General features: G+C 47.5%; 6 protein-coding genes across 6 annotated transcripts; 2 read left to right on the top strand and 4 right to left on the bottom strand.

Annotated features, from left to right (window-relative positions):
- Window positions 1-140: 140 nt before the first annotated feature.
- PADG_01549 (uncharacterized protein) lies at window positions 141-1,658 on the bottom strand (the record flags this gene model as incomplete). Its single annotated transcript, XM_010758656.1, has 3 exons — window positions 141-510; window positions 676-1,095; window positions 1,171-1,658. 3 exons carry the CDS (start codon window positions 1,656-1,658, stop codon window positions 141-143), a joined length of 1,278 nt encoding a protein of 425 aa, XP_010756958.1.
- Window positions 1,659-3,307: 1,649 nt separating this feature from the next.
- On the top strand, window positions 3,308-5,646 carry PADG_01547 (uncharacterized protein; the record flags this gene model as incomplete). Its single annotated transcript, XM_010759194.1, has 3 exons — window positions 3,308-4,215; window positions 4,272-4,988; window positions 5,052-5,646. 3 exons carry the CDS (start codon window positions 3,308-3,310, stop codon window positions 5,644-5,646), a joined length of 2,220 nt encoding a protein of 739 aa, XP_010757496.1.
- Window positions 5,647-6,322: 676 nt separating this feature from the next.
- PADG_01546 (uncharacterized protein) lies at window positions 6,323-7,492 on the bottom strand (the record flags this gene model as incomplete). The annotated part of the gene is made up of 3 exons (XM_010758655.1): window positions 6,323-7,024; window positions 7,147-7,367; window positions 7,447-7,492. The coding sequence occupies 3 exons, from the start codon at window positions 7,490-7,492 to the stop codon at window positions 6,323-6,325; spliced, it is 969 nt and encodes a 322-aa protein (XP_010756957.1).
- Window positions 7,493-8,255: 763 nt separating this feature from the next.
- PADG_01545 (golgi apparatus membrane protein TVP23) lies at window positions 8,256-9,128 on the top strand (the record flags this gene model as incomplete). Its single annotated transcript, XM_010759193.1, has 4 exons — window positions 8,256-8,340; window positions 8,434-8,479; window positions 8,579-8,865; window positions 8,980-9,128. The coding sequence occupies 4 exons, from the start codon at window positions 8,256-8,258 to the stop codon at window positions 9,126-9,128; spliced, it is 567 nt and encodes a 188-aa protein (XP_010757495.1).
- Window positions 9,129-9,588: 460 nt separating this feature from the next.
- Window positions 9,589-11,282, bottom strand: PADG_01544 (uncharacterized protein; the record flags this gene model as incomplete). The annotated part of the gene is made up of 4 exons (XM_010758654.1): window positions 9,589-10,517; window positions 10,588-10,745; window positions 10,868-11,013; window positions 11,100-11,282. 4 exons carry the CDS (start codon window positions 11,280-11,282, stop codon window positions 9,589-9,591), a joined length of 1,416 nt encoding a protein of 471 aa, XP_010756956.1.
- Window positions 11,283-11,824: 542 nt separating this feature from the next.
- PADG_01543 (uncharacterized protein) lies at window positions 11,825-12,863 on the bottom strand (the record flags this gene model as incomplete). Its single annotated transcript, XM_010759192.1, has 3 exons — window positions 11,825-12,426; window positions 12,552-12,613; window positions 12,688-12,863. The coding sequence occupies 3 exons, from the start codon at window positions 12,861-12,863 to the stop codon at window positions 11,825-11,827; spliced, it is 840 nt and encodes a 279-aa protein (XP_010757494.1).
- Between the last annotated feature and the right edge of the window lie 3,112 nt (window positions 12,864-15,975).

The following is a 15,975-nucleotide window of genomic DNA, read 5'->3' as shown; positions in this document are numbered from 1 at the left end:
ATGACAATGTAATAGCTACATAACATGCAACGGAAGAGTAAATATCTAGAGTCCGCCCTTGATGCAAACAACCATAAATGAAAATCCCAATAAGATAAAGCACATGCAGCATTCATAACTACACACAGTCAAAGCAATCTCTATTTCGACTCCACATGCCGATGTAAACTATACGCCTCAACGTGACCATCTCCATCTCCACCCTCATCCCCATCATCAAAGACATCAGAGTCATTATCCGTAAATTCATCGTGGTATCCCACAGGGTCAATGGCGACGTGGTCGTCATCAATGTCCACGCCCACATCGTAGTTATTACCAGTAGCACCGTCGGTGAGGAAGCCAATGCGTGCTTCCTCGTCCTCACCAAGTTCTGCAGCGGCGATTTCATCCGGGTCGTCAGAGAAGACATGTGGCGGCTGGAGGTGAGGCAGATTGCTGGACTGGGATTGTCGGATGCTGTTGTTAGCTCTCTCTTCAGCTTCGAGCTGTTTAGAGCGGGCGAGGGTACTTTTTGCGATGTGAAAGTTTCGAAATTAGTTTAATGCTATAAAGAATAGAGTTTGGGGAGCACTTATTTTGCAATAACGTAAAAAGCAATTTAAAAAAAAAAAGGCAGAGCAATTGGGTATATGGAATTAGATATATGACGCTGGAGCTGCGGCTTTTACGTACTTTCTATATATGTACCATGCAGTGAAGATACCCACGGCCATGCTAGCCAAAATGCTGGCAATATTGATTGCCTTTGAGCCTGCGCTCATCGTCTCGCCGTTCTGCGCTAGGATGCGCAGTCTGCTGCCGATGAAGGTCGGGACCAGCAGCCTTGGGGATATGATTGCGGTAGCAAGGCCGTACATGAGGGGATGGACTGTGGGGAACGTGGAGATGGCCCCGTTACATATGGAATAGGGTAGCGGGCAAAGTCTTATCATACATAGAAGCTTCAGTCCATCGTACTTGAGGGTTAGAGCGAGAGCGGCAAAGCGTTTGTCGTGTTTCATTAATCGGTGGACAAAAGAGGAGAGGAGGGTTCGGGAGACGATGAATGAACATGTCGATCCGATTACGGTTCCGATTGAGAATATGAACCATCTGTGAATGAGGGGGTCAGTATGGTATTTCAAATAAAGGGGGAAACCGTTTATCGTTCCAAAAAGTTTGACATACCCTTTCCAAACACCAAAGATAAACCCTGCAACGGTCCCGACAGTCGACCAACCAACCAGCGGGGGAAAAGAGACTATAAATGTGCATATCCACACGGCGAAATATGCAAGTTTAGAGCTCTCCCAGTCCTCCGCCACAGGCTCTAACCACTTAAATATCTTCCCTGTCAGAATCACGAAACCTACACCCAGCGAAATGACCCCGAGAGTGGCCAGCACAGTGCCAATTTTCTGCACAAGAGTCATCTTCCCAAATCTACGAGAGACACGTTGGTAGAGCTGTTTTATGTTGTTTATTGATGAATCCCGCAGGGAGGCAGGGGGAACAGAAAAGATGGAGGACCTCCTCCTGGAGGAGCGGGAGAGACTTGAGTGCGGCTGGGTCCATGGCGGGCGGAAGGATTCTAATGTGGGAGACAGGGATCCATCTATATCTGTGATCGGAGGGGTGTAGAGAGCATTTTCAGTTGGAGAGTGGTCCGCAGACATCTCTCAGAGAGTTCGGCAATTTGGGGGGGGGGGGCGTTTACGTTCCGACTCATCCACGGATGTTTGGGGATATGTTTATTGTCGGATCATTCAGCTCGTGTAATGATGGAGTCGTAAGGAGACACAGTCATATAGTTATATCAGAAGGGCAGAGAGCGGTGTAAAGTGTTACGGCGTTTCTTCAAGTTCGGGTTGGCAGCTGGAGACGGGCTTTTCTGGTCGCAGGGGCTGTGGAGAACCTGAGCAGGCAGAAGGATGCGGCGGCCGCCGCCGCGTCTAGAAACAGGGGAAGCGCGGTAGTCAGAGGAAGTCAAAACTATACGTTATGAGTAAACAGTGGAGATGGAACAGGACAACCTTTTTATTCTAAAGGATATTTAACTGGTTACAGATATAAAAAGAACGTCAAAAGCCTTCCTCACAACCTTTTATCCTCGTTTCGTATCCTGACAAATAAGCGATCCCGTTCATGGCTCGTCAGCATGGGCTGGTTCCGCCTGGCTGTGCGTTGACGCTCGATCCTGGTAGCCTGCGTTTGAACGTCTTGTCTCATTATTTTCAGGTTCTCCATACTGAACAACTGCCCGCAGGGGCTGATTCGTCAGCCCATTCGCCGTTGGTTTATTATTATTATTATTATTATTATTATTATTATTATTATTATTATTATTATTATTATTATTATTATTATTATTCTGCTGCTGCTGTAAATATCATCTTTTCATAAATATTTGATCGCATCCATGGGGTTAAATAATTGCTCACTGTATAAGGTATATGGATTATTCATCCTTAATTTTCTCAAACTCAATGTTTATTTTAGTATTTTGAACTCAAGGAATATATTTAATTACATCTCCCGATTGTTCAGTTGCTGTGTGGAGGAAAACCTTGGGACGTGATCCCCAACTTCTATGCAAGTTTTGCTCAGAGATGGGGATCAGCACCTTCAGTGAGCCTAAATATTTCATTCTGTGTAGTGGTAGGTACTTTTGATATAATATATTATTAATGGTTAATATCTGAATAGCAGTGGGAATTTGAGGACGAGCGGTTGCAACATTCAATCTCCCTTCTCTTCAATACTTGCATGACATTATATATATATGTATTTGCTCTGTTACAGTGAAGATTGTGAATATGGGGTCCCAAGGTTGCCTCCTCCTTAAAGCCACATCCCCAACTTTCTCCGCCACGATCTCCTCTCCCCCCTCAACTTCAACCTTTCGTCCATCACTGCCTCGCCTCGTCACCACCGTCCCCACCCATCGTGGTATACTGCTGTTATATATAAGAGTTCGTAGATGTACTTATCCCTTTCTTCTGCTTCTATAACTCTCCTTAATGCGCCGTTGTTTCCCGTCGGCTTTTTCGCTGCAGTGAGCTGTGCCATGTAACCAGGTTTGTCCTCCACGATTCCTCCGACTGCCTCAGCCACCATCTCTAATAATTTTTCGCATCCCCTCCGCATCATCCTCGTCTGGTCATCCCATTTCTTGCTGAAACCATGTACCATCTGTACTCTTATTGACAGACTCTGTCACTTTCTCTGTGGTTGAGAAAACTCACTTATATCCTCTGCGCCGTGTCTTTATCCAGTGCTACGTATCCCAAAAGAGGCGTTGTTACCCTCTAACCCCTCAGAAACAATGGTTCCAGAGGAGATATATGAGCTTTGTCTGCCAATCCTCGAAGACGAGTCCACAGAAGAGGAAGCAAAGGTCGAGAAGCTGGAGGAACTCCTACGCCAGAAGCCCTCTTTACTAGGTAGCTCTCTCGAGAACGCGGTCTTGGATGTTCTGTGGCGTCATCGCACCTCGACTAAGCCTGACACCTCTCCTCCTTTCCGCCATACTGTGATACGCCGTGCCTCCCCAGCTCCCTGGCAAATCCCGCGTGCAGCCACTCCCCTATCCCCTTCCTCCAATTCAGGAACAAGCCCTGCTGCCCCCCCCGGATTTCCTGTGCCGCGTGGAGGGTTCCCCCGTCCGCCCCGGTCGGTTACCGCATCCCCCTTTACGTCTCCTCGCCCTTCACCGCGTCTTGCGCTGGCCCAGCCTATTCCCCACAGTCCAAGTCTCAATTCCTATGAGTTTTCGGATAATACGTCTCCTCCTGAAATCTATGGAGACTACGGAAGTGACAATGTGGATTGGCTTGTGAACGACGATGCCGGGAGTGTGGCCTCGTCAACTGGGTTGAGCGGAGCTGCCCCGGAATGTGTTGCGCCACCGGATATGAGTCCATATGATATCCTGAGGTCCGTTCTCGGGGATGGTAGGACAAACGAAGAGATTGAGCAAGCTCTTGAAGCCAACGGATACGACTTGGGGGCCACAATTGCTTCGCTAACGGAACAAGAAAGCGCAAAGGCTTCGACAGCCGGCAATGGGGCAAGGATTCTAGTAGGAAAGTCGATGGCAGCGGACCATCTTCGCCCTGTCACACCTTCTGGTCAGACACGAAGCCCCGCGGTGTGCAAATACTGGTTGTCGACCGGACAGTGTCTCAGGGCTGACTGTCGATTCAGCCACGATTTAACTAGCCATGTTTGCAAGTAAGTGTTTTTATCTAAGGCGTTAAATAAGGTATCTATAACTAATACGATAATAGATATTGGTTGTCTGGTAGCTGCCTTGCTGGTGAAGGCTGTCCATTTTCTCATGATCCATCTGCCTTGGTTGGCGCATTAACTATGAACGACCAGAATGGTGCTAATATGGGTGGGCTCGTTGATAATTCTCAACAAGCATACCAGTTACAGGATAACAATGAGGCTTTCCCCGCTCTCCAATCTTCGAATATAGAATCCTGGCTAAGTCCATATCAACGCAAGCACGCAGGCCAGTCCCATGGCACATCTTCCCCAAATTTCAGGAACAAGAACAGTGCCTTAGGTCAGGCATCGCGCCCGCACTCTCGACCAACAAGCCGACATCAGCATCGTGAAATAAATCCTGCCGCTCCGCCGGTCGATGATCCCGAGGCGTTTCCCACCTTGTCCGCCGTCAAGGGTGCCGGAAAGAAACACCATGGGAAACGCGGACGTGGGAATCACCGGGACAATTCTGCACACAAGGAGAACAATCCTTCATCCTTGGCTGATGTTGTCCGCATGTCTCCCTCTCCAGGCCCCGTTAGTCGCAAAGGTACTCCAATATCTAATCGTACCTCTGCTGCAAGCCACGAAAATAGTGCCGCAGCCCAAGCAATCCCTGCCCCTAAACGCATCCCCTGGCTTGAACCGGGAAAACGTAACAATCAACAATATATCAAACACCGCTACGATGCCATTACTCATGGTAACGTGCGAAATAAATTCTTGCAGAGGTATGTTTCTGTGTTTATATTCTTGCCCTTTCCACACGAACCCTGACAATAAAGTGATGTCAGTGCCGCACAAGCTTGGAACCGAAACGACATACGTGCAGCCAAAGCCTTGTCCCTCCGCGGACAGGCTGAGAATGAAGCCATGCGTCGTTCCCACCGTGAGGCAGCCCGTCATCTTTACGATGAGCGGAACAAACATATGGGTGGCAATGATGACGAGCTGTACGTTGACCTTCACGGCCTGCACCCTGGGGAAGCAATAGAATATCTAGAAAGTGTCCTGGTTGAACATGCTAAGCTCGGTCGACGAGTCCTCTATACCATCACCGGTACCGGCCACCAAAGTAAAAATGGCAAAGACAAAGTGGGAAAGGCAGTCAAGGCATGGCTGAGTGAATGGGGCTATGTTTTCCGGGAGTTTAGTGTCCCGGGTGAGCGTGGTGGGCATATTGGCGGTGTTCTTGGAATCGACCTGACAAGCTATGACCGCAGTGTGCTTTCTGCCAAGTCTAATGGGGAGGGTCCGTCTGGGGATGGTAAAAGCCCGGCTGGCGATGAAGGTGCCACGACTGCTGATAGTTCCGCCCCCCCGGTACTTACTATGGGTAAGATTCAGCTGTTAAAGAGAGATAATGCTTCTAAGAAAGAAGAAGAGTGACCCGTTCCCCAACGTTACTGCTGTCAACTGTCCTGAGCATTTCGCTTTTATTTTTGGCCGTATGCAGCTCACCAGCCATGACAAATATCATGACATGTCACTTACCATTGCGATATTAATTTTGGATCATCGAAGACGCTCTTGATGCTACAACTTCGGGAATGCTCACTCAAATGGCAAGATATTGAAGAGATCTCATGAGAAGAGGATTGGGTGGGGAGTGCGGCAAAGAGAAAGCCGACCGTAACCCATTGGATCTCCAGAGTGCATGATGTGTAGTGTGGTTGGGCCGCATAAATTTGCAACCTGAAGCAGTATTTCCAACAGTATCTGGTGTTCCCCGGTTGTTTGGCTGGGCTGCTTACCTGTGTAGGCTTGCCGTGGGATATGGCTATGGTCAAATATATGTTGAATGTATCAAGAGACATGACTTCACATTGAATATGAGATAGTTTTTTCCCGGTTATTCCGGTTCTTAGCTCTTATGAGTAATTTACTTAGAATCGTGGTTAGTTTTAGTCCAAACTATCTCAGACCATCTATGTAATAAATAGTGATACAATCCCTCAACAAAAATTTTATATGCTTCAGCTAAATAGCTAATATCTCCCTCGTATAGTAGATGAACATGTTTCCCTAACTAACCATCGTATCATATATCCCAACCCCGAAATTCCTACTGTGGTTCCTCCCCTGCAAACCTCTCCCTCCACGCTGGCACATCAATCCCACAAAGCTCCGCCTTTCTCACAATACCCTTCGCCCTCTCGACAACAGGTATATCGATCATCATGCCATCCAACGTCCATGCTCCCCTCCCACTCTCCGCTGCCTTCGCATCCGCCACAACAACCCTAACAGCCCACTCCACCTCCTTCTCCTCAGGGCTAAAAATCCGCTGCACCGCCTCCAACTGCGAGGGATGAATACACTGCTTTCCATTGAACCCCATCCGCTTGCCATTCAGCGCCTCTTCCTCCAGAACAGCAGGCGTCTTGAAGTCCGTGCACACTAGGTCGATTGTGGAGGGGATATTGTAGGCGCGGGCGGCAGTGACGATTGCAGAGCGCGCGTAGAGGAATTCGGTCAGAGACGGGGTTTGGGTTATGCTTAGGTCTTTGGAGAAGTCTGCTGCGGCGAAGATGAGGCCGGATAGTTGGGTTGGGGTTGCGGAGCAGATTTGGGGGAGGTTGAGGATTGATTTGGCGCTTTCAATTAGGGCGAGGATGGTTATGGGAGAGTTTTGGGAAGGGGTTGGGTTTGCGTGGGTTGGTTTGGCGGTGGAGCGGGTGTGGGATATTACGTCGGAGATGAAGTGGAGGTCGGAGGCCGAGTCGACTTTGGGGACGACGAGGGTGGTTAGGTTTGGGGATTGAAGCTGGGTGTTGATTTGGTGAGTATCTAGTCATGCATTCCCCCCGGTTTTTGGGGGTGTGGGGAAGAAACCCCGCGTTTGGGGGGGGGGGGGGTAATTGGTTGGCAGTGATGCGCTCTACGTACCACTTCAGTAAGGTCAGCTAGAGCAAGACCGCTGCTGACGGCATTTATGCGCACTGCACGCTCCTTTATTCCAGAGGGTAAGGGATGGTTAAGGGCATTGCGAACCAGGACGCGGGCTTCCTCTTTCTTCGTAGGAGTTACGCTGTCTTCGAGGTCGTAGGCTACGCAGTCGGCAACCAGGGAGCGGGATTTATCTAGCATGCGCTGTGAGGATCCTGGAACTATGCACGAGGAGAAGAATACATCAGCGGCTGCTAAGAGGCAGGGAATGGATTGAATTGAAGGACTGAGTATATATACCGTAGAGTAGAGCCCTGCGCAAGAGGTTGCTTATGGCAGCAGCCATGGTGACGTATCGATGATATCTTTGACAACCAAACGACAGTTCCCGAGAAAAGATCCAATGCTGCCAAAGTTAAAATTATATTGATCGTTGGAGAATGTCAGAAGCACAGTGCTCCATTTTGCACCACAGTGCAAGGCATACATATACAGATCGGAACCTACAAGTGCCTGTTGTCGTCGAGTTCGGGGCTTCTTCCCTTCCCGACTCCTCGGCTAACCTGCGCACGGGATGCACGGACCAGCACTCGGCAGCCACACCAAGATTCCGGCATTCAAATGTTCAAACCCCTCAACGTCGTCCATTGAAAGACTTAAAGAAGGAATCAACATTGGTTCGGGATCATGGATATGCAGAGATAAGTGAAATATGCCTCGGAATGAACTCTCTCAGAAGCACCAGATTGCTCTCCTTTTGTGAAAATGACTGTCAATCAGATCAGGTGCGAGTTAGAAGGCTAGTCTGGGATGCATTCAGGCTTTGGAAACAAAAACGTCTTTGTTATTATACAGAGCTTTCTTTCTATGTCATGGCAATATTCATACTTATTTTGCAAGAGTTTCCCCGTGTCATTCCAAGGCCGAGGCAATTTCGAGCGCATTTTGAGCGTTGTTCTGCCGCAGGTCACCGCTGGCGGCTAGTTAGTTCTACCCGCGCTTAAGACAAACGTTGCTTCATCCATTACGAAAACAAACCATCCCGTTACAACAACGACCAAAATAGACAACGTTTAAATTGTGGTTCGTTGGCATATAATTCCCTGGCCATGGACCAACGTGCCCCCGGAGAACTAAACTGGCGCCTCAGCGCGCATCCAGTGACTCTGTTATTCTTCCTTGGCTTTCGCATTGGTTGGTGTCTACCACGCACAACCTCTCATCAAATCCTCCATTATTCCAATCTACAGAACTGAACTAATGTTTGCCAACTTTCTAATAAAATAGGGAGTTTATTAATGTATCTTTTCGGTCTTTTATTCATCAATAGCTTGTTCGTTCCCCTCCCAGCTTCTTCTTGCATGCGAACAAATGGTCACATTCTCCGTTATATCATCCATGACCCCAAAGCTGAAAATTCCTTCCCTTAAAGCGTCCTCGTCTTTATCCTAACCCTTCTCCTCCTCTCCGCCGACTTCTACTACCTCAAAAACATCGCCGGCCGCCGCCTTGTCGGGCTCCGTTGGTGGAATGAAGTTAACACCGCGGACGGCAATTCCCACTGGGTATTCGAAAGCTCAGACCCAAATACACGAACTATTAATGCTACAGATAAACGTTTCTTCTGGCTCGGTCTGTACGCTACTCCTGCTCTATGGATTTCTCTAGCCATCCTTGCCATTATACGGCTGCAGAGTGTCATTTGGCTGAGTTTAGTTGGTATGTCGTACTGACATTTTGTTTTTTAATTTCATTCTGATGTCATCTTTTGTATCTGCTGGTGATAGGCGAGGAACCGCTGACTTTCCCCTTTTTTGGGGCTTTCCTTATCAGCAATTGCACTTATTCTTACGATCACGAATACTGTGGCGTTCTCACGATGTGACCGGTTCAGCCAGGCGTCGAACTTTGCAAGCAGTGCTTTGTCCGGCGGGATTGCGAGTAACTTCGCATCTGGGATGATAGGGAGGATTTTTCGATAGGAGAGTGAATAGGTATTGGTGACTTCATATGTTCCGACATTGATAGGATCGCATATGATTTTCCGACCATTCGCAGCAAATGCTAACTAAAAGAGCTCTGGGAGCCAGTTGACCCTGTTGATCCTGACTTGATTCAAATAATATATTTTCCATATTTCCCCCTGACATGACCACCTGATCATGTAATATTTTCCTGGGTAACGGGGAATTTCAGATCAATGGTTTGTTTTATTCTTGGCGTTCGGCATTTTGAAGGGAGCCTTGCATGCATTGTCTTGTGCTTCTCTATTTACCGTATTTATTCCCTAGCAGTTATATATATATACAACTTCTTTGATTGATTGATATTCACTATCTCGTTCCCTCTAGGCTTCAACTTCTAGTTGAATTGACTCTGGCACCCCAAATTAAAAGGTTGGATCAAGTCGAAGGTTTGAATTTGCTCACTAATTTATCCTCATCAAATCTTCGCCCCCTTTTTTGCGGCATGCTGCAAACCGTCCAAATTCTTCATCTCCTGCCTAACCGCCAAATCACTCAGAATCTCCTGACTCCCACCCCCAACCACAAAAACCCTCACATCGCGACTAATCTGCTCAATCCTCGCCCCCTTCCCGCTCTTATTATACCCCGCCCCACCCATAACCTGCTGCGCCTCCCGACACACCTTCTCCAGACAGCGCGTGGTCATCACCTTCAATAGTGCAGTCATTCCTCCGACGTCGACATCCTGCCGGCCTGTCTTCGCGGCGACGTGGAGTGTGTACGTGAGTTGCTCAAGGTAGGCCTGGCAGGGTTCAATCAGCTCGCCGAATTTACTGAATTTGGCGCGAATGATTTGGTTCGCTATCAATGGTTGGCCGAAGGTTTCGCGCGTAATGGCGTAATTGTAGGCGTCTTCAGCACAGACGCGAGACAGGCGAATGCAGGCGGCGGCCATGCTAAGTCGTTCAGGATTGAAGTCTTCCTGATGGTTAGTTTGGATACTGAACTTTTGTGAACGTGGGTAAATGGGTAGGCCCGGAAAAGGGGGCGAGAGCGGATTATTAGGCACCAAGGTAACTAACTTACTCGACATGATATATGTGAAACCGTGATTTTCTGTGCCAATGAGATTCTCCACCGGGACTTCCACGTCGTCGAACTCAATGAACGTCGAACCGCTGGCGTTGACGCCGGAATTCTCCATTCGTCTCCGTGTCACACCCTTCGCGGCCAATGGGACGATAAGGAGAGAGATGCCCTTGCGACCTGGTCCGCCTGTTCTGACAGCAGCTGTGCAATAATCTGCCCATAGGCCGTTGGTGATCCACTTTTTAGCCCCATTGACAATATACTTATTACCGCTCCGTTTGGCGGTGGTCTTGATGTTGGCAACATCGGAACCCGCTGAAAAAGATATTTAGTGAATTCCATGGATACTTCCAGGTTGAGTAAAACCGCGATTTGGCATACATACCATCAGGCTCAGTAATGCCTAGACAAAACCGTATCTCCCCACGAGAGACTTTGGGCATATACTCGAGTCGTTGCGCCTCGCTCCCGAAATTCATGATTGGGGGACATCCAATGCCATTTCCGCCGAAAAGACCCCAGATTACTCCCGCATAACCAAGCCTATTCCCAAAGCCATAGAAAAAGAAAAATGTTGTTCATTAGCCAGTTTATTCTTCATGTGGTCTGTAAGAAAGAAATGGAGCGAGGTGAAACAAGACTCAAGCAAATATAAAAAGACGAACCTGCTCAGCTCATCCACCACAATTAGGCTATGAAACTCGTCCCATTCCTCTGGCTCAATGCCTGCCGGCATGGATACCCCACCCATATACTCCCTCTTTGTGGGCCTGATTATTGTGAAGCCCTTTTCAGCATGGAGCCTCAGCGCCTGGATGGATGGCAAGGGAGCGGCATGTCAGTAAAATCATGCCCAGCACAACATGTAGATATGTACGGTTTATCATTGACTCTAACCTCTGGTGGCAAGAACCCTTGCTTCTCATACTCTTCGGCATAGGGCTTTAGGTTGTTATCAACGTAGTCACGGACATATGCCTGCACTTTCTTATGCGACTCGCTATAGTACGGGGAGATCTGCCGGGAGTGCCAGAGGGGCTCTGCGTAGGGTGCAGCTGATCCAAAGGGAGTGGATGCCATCGTGCCGTCCTCAGCCTTTTATGGATCAAAGGCGGAAAAGTTCAACAGAGAGGATGCTGAAAAGGGATCGATTAATTAACTAAAGTTTCCTAGCTGTCCAAGCGGACATCAAACGGACATACTATTCTTTGGCCTAAATTCTTTTTCATCAGGCAAGCATCAGCCTTAAATAAGGGAAAAAGGGAACATTTATATCAATCGGCTAGATCTGGTCGAGGTAACATAGCCAAATCAAGAGAACTGCTCCCTGCGAATAGTTACCTAGGCCGCTAGGTTGTTTGTTAAACCTGCTTGTGCGGGTAGACTCCGGGTGGCCGAATTGCGGAGAAACTCAGAAGTGGAGTGCCAATGGGAGTGTTTTGGGCCGAGATCCGATGGCCACATACATACCCTAACACCGCACCCTGAGATTGCATCTGGATATGAATGAGGGGAACATTACAGTAAAATGCCCAATTACTTGAATGAGGTTGGGTTGAACGGGTAGTATTGGATATACACAGAGATCTATGATGTATTATGTATAGTAGTTCTGATGCTGATTATAGCTTCGACGGTACCCATTTCGGGAGTCTCTTCTCCTTGAATGCCAGCATTCCCTCCTTCGCATTCTCCCCAGCCATCAAGTCAGCCGCGTATGCCTCTCCTGTCAAAAACGTAGCATGTTCGACACTGCTTGTTTCCCATGCCTGTCGGATACCCGCCCTTGTGACAATGACGCTGTCAGGACTCATGCTAGCGATAAGTTTCGCAACATCCACCGCTTCCTTAACCAGGTTATCAATTGATACGATCTTTTGGACAAGCCCCCATGCTAGGCCTTCCTGTGCAGTCAGAGTATGCGCTGTTAAACCGAGCCACATTGCCCTTTGGAGACCAAACGTCCTACACAGCCGTGGAAAAGCACCGGCCATCGCAGCTGTCCCCCGTAAAACATCTGGAAGTCTGAAATCTGCATTTTCCGACGCAATCACAATGTCACTGTTGAGAATGATTTCAAATCCTCCACCATGGGCATGTCCATTGCAGGCCGCTACGATTGGCTTTCTGCCTTTTCGTCGAGTGAGGCCAGCAAACCCCGTTGAGGGATATGAATTTTGCCGTGAGGCGGAAATTGAGTCGGATGCTATCATTGATTGACGCTCTGCCAGATAGATATGCCGATAAGCTTGATATCTTCCGTTGCAAGGGGCTTGAATGTATGAATGTTTGAGAGAAAAAGAAAAAAAAAAAAAAAAAAAAAAGTCAACTATGGCAGAGTTTATGTACCTTTCAGATCCATTCCGGCTGAGAAAGCCTTCTTACCAGCCCCAGTGATAATCCCCACGCGTCTACCGTAGAATAGAGAAAATTGAGAAAGGAAACTCCAAAAAGATAAAATTCACGCATTGATATTCCAACTCACAGCTCGGGCTCATCGTCAAACCATTTCCAAACTCGATGCATTTCCCATACCGCATCGACCGGCAGAGAGTTCATCTGCTTCTCGAGGTTTATCGTGACAAGCAGGACATGGGGAGCAGGAAAGTCGAGGAGAACAAACCTCACTGGAGGAGGAGGAGTAGTCGTAGACGGCGACATAGCTATTGTGAATTGGCAACGGCTCTGTTCAAGGTGAGTGGATGAGTTGTGATCGCGGATTAGAGAACGTCTTCTGCTCTGGTAACTACGTGCAGTGCCGAATGCATTAGTTGGAGAACCGATATGTTACTCGCCAACATCATTATCAAGGGCAGCCAGACGTCCAGCCATCAGCCAGTTCGGCGCATCGCCAGCTCCATCCATGCTGCAGCAGGCGGCAGCGGTTCGGCAAGGTCGACAAGTTTGCTTCCGAGCCGGCTAAACCCAACTACCTCGGCTTGGCTTAGTTAACTAAGAACCTTGGGAATTGGGCTGTCATTCTGATCAACCACCACCACTGACAGCGAACCTAATAATGATAACTAATCGACATTGAAGTTGTAACTATTTGTTGCATGGAATATATACGCGACCTCTCACGGAATTTGGAACAAAAGGCCTCGCACACAACCAGCTTTTGCTTTTTGGCAGTTAGCTAACTAACGATAACCACCATGTTTACAACTCTTGATCAGGGCTAACTCTCTCTCAAGTCAATGACATTCATTATGTTTTGGAGTTGGGGAGCGCCCGTGGGGCGTTTCCTCGCACAAATTTGCAGATTCTCTAGATTCTCCAGTGACTAATCTCTGCACGCTGAGGCTGTTCCTGCAGACCGGTGCAGTCGTTCGATCCCGCTCGAGCTCTATCTAAATGATGCAGCGAAATGCTTGCTCTCGTCCATACCTTACCTTGGATCAGGGAACTTTTGCGGGGGGCGATCCAGACCCTTGAACAAGTCAATAGGTACTAGGCGCTTCAAAGAACCTGAGCCACTGGTAGCCAAGATAGAAAGATCCATATAAGGCCATTCAGGGTGTGTGAATCAATTAAGCGTATGGTACGAAAGTTGGTTCTTCCAACGTAGCTAGCACGTCTATACTAGATAACTAACGTAATCAACCACCCAACGCCCGTTTACACCCAACGCCCGCTCAAATCTTCATTTTTCATTCATCTTTAACCACCCACAACATGCACCACGAAGCAGTTATACAAGCCGCGATTGATGATTTGAACGCGCAATTAACGCCTAATTACACTGAGACCGCTAAAAAATATGGAATCAGCCGATATACGTTGTCAAGGCGTTATAGAGGCGTTCAAATGTCAAGAAAGGCAGCAAGCTCTATCCACTGCAAAGCTCTCACTGATTCGCAAGAAAAACAGCTCCTTTTTCATATCAATCAATTGGCAGATCGCGGTTTCCCTTGTACGCCCCAAATCCTTCATAATCTTGTTGTTGAGATTCTAAAAGCACCTATTGAAGTCAACTGGGTGGCTCAGTTCTGCAAGCGCCACAAGGATGTGATCAAGTCACTCTATCTGTGAAATATTGATCAAAAACACAAGATTGCAGACAATTCTGCATTCCTCAAGCATTATTTTGATCTTGTAATAGATTTCTTTCTTATACTGCTTTTTTAATTCTCATCTTGCTAATTTATCTTAATTTTTCAGCTGCAGGCAAAAATCATGAAATACAACCTTGAACCTGCGAATATCTACAACTTTGATGAGAAAGGATTCCTATTAGGATTCATTCACTCCCTCAAATGTATTGTATCGATTAATTCGCTCAAATCGGGCCATATGATAGGTGCCAGCCAGGATGGCAGTCGAGAATTCATAACACTACTTGCCTCAATTTGCGCAGATGGAACTTCGCTCCCACCTGCTCTCATATATCAAGGGGAATCAAGAGGTATGCAAGATACTTGGCTTGAAGATTTTGATGGTGAAAAGGATCAGGCCTACTTTGCTGCTTCAGAAAATGGGTGGAGCAATGATGAATATGGGTTAACATGGTTAAAGAAGATCTTTGAACCTCTTACAAAAAAGAAGACAGGCCGCGGATATAGACTTCTTATATTGAATGGCCACTCATCCCATGTTAATATGGCATTCATCAATTATGCAGATTGGAATTGAATTCTACTTGCTGTCTTTCCTCCCCATTCTACACACTGATTACAGCAGCTAGATGTTGGGATATTTGGACCATTGGGTAAATCATATTCCAAACAACTGAATGAATGAATGAGAACTGGAATGGGATTCATATGCACTACAAAGAGGTCTTTTTGGCAGCTTTTTGACACTGTGTGGAAGGAGGCAGTTACATCTTCAAATATTGAAGCTGCATTTGCTGCTACTGGCCTACATCCATTCAATCCGGAACACATTCTTAAAAAGCTTAAAATACGACCTTGCACCCCCCCCCGACGCAATATATCAACCAAGAACACCTACTTCTATTGTTGGCCTGCGGAAATTGGTGAAGCAAGTCAAGCAACAGCAGCATCAAATATCTAATGATCTCAACCGGGTGATCCGTGCAGGGGAAAATCTTGCTCTTGATAAAGAGGTTCTTTTAATAGAGAATCGGCAGCTTCAAAAAGCTCTTAATCAAGAGAGGAGACGTCGCAAGCGTGGCAGGGCAATGGGGTTGCTAGATCCCTTGAATCCATCATTGGCGCAGTTCTTCTCGCCGGCAAAGGTGCAGAGCATCCGCGAGAATTTGGCGGCCTCAGAGGTTGCCAAAAAGGATGAACAAGCTTGTAAGGAGGATGCAAAGCTGCAACGCACTATTCTTAAGGAACAGAAGGAGGCAGATATCATCCAGCAGAGGATGGAGCGGGAGGCAGCTCGCCAGGCCACAAAACAGCAAAAGGAAATGGATAATGCCGCAAGAGCTGCTCAACGGCAGATTGACAAGGAGCTTAGAGATGAGAAAAAGGCTCAGGAGCAAAAAGAAAAGGAAGAAGAATGAGCTGCTGTACAGCTACAATCATGATTGAATAAGAAGATGATTGAAGAATTCAAAAATCACCCTTCCTAATCGGGAAAGTAGACCCTTGATTTCGCAAAGAGTGGCTAAATCGCGTTTTCAGAGCCCTGCCAGGGTGCCCACAGATCCACTGCCAGAGGGATATGATGATATTGCAATCTCTACTGGTTTAATGACTGCTTGCTCGCTGAATCTGCCTCCACCCAAGATTTCATGTTCTGGGCGAGTTATTAAGCCAAACAAACGTTTACTGAATTAGCTATATATTTTCATACGTAATTT

The sequence above is a fragment of the Paracoccidioides brasiliensis genome, assembly GCF_000150735.1.
Source record: "Paracoccidioides brasiliensis Pb18 unplaced genomic scaffold supercont2.2, whole genome shotgun sequence".
NCBI classification, from domain to species: domain Eukaryota; kingdom Fungi; phylum Ascomycota; class Eurotiomycetes; order Onygenales; family Ajellomycetaceae; genus Paracoccidioides; species Paracoccidioides brasiliensis.
The sequence above is the reverse complement of the archived record's forward strand: the minus strand, read 5'-3'. Positions and strand labels throughout refer to the sequence as shown.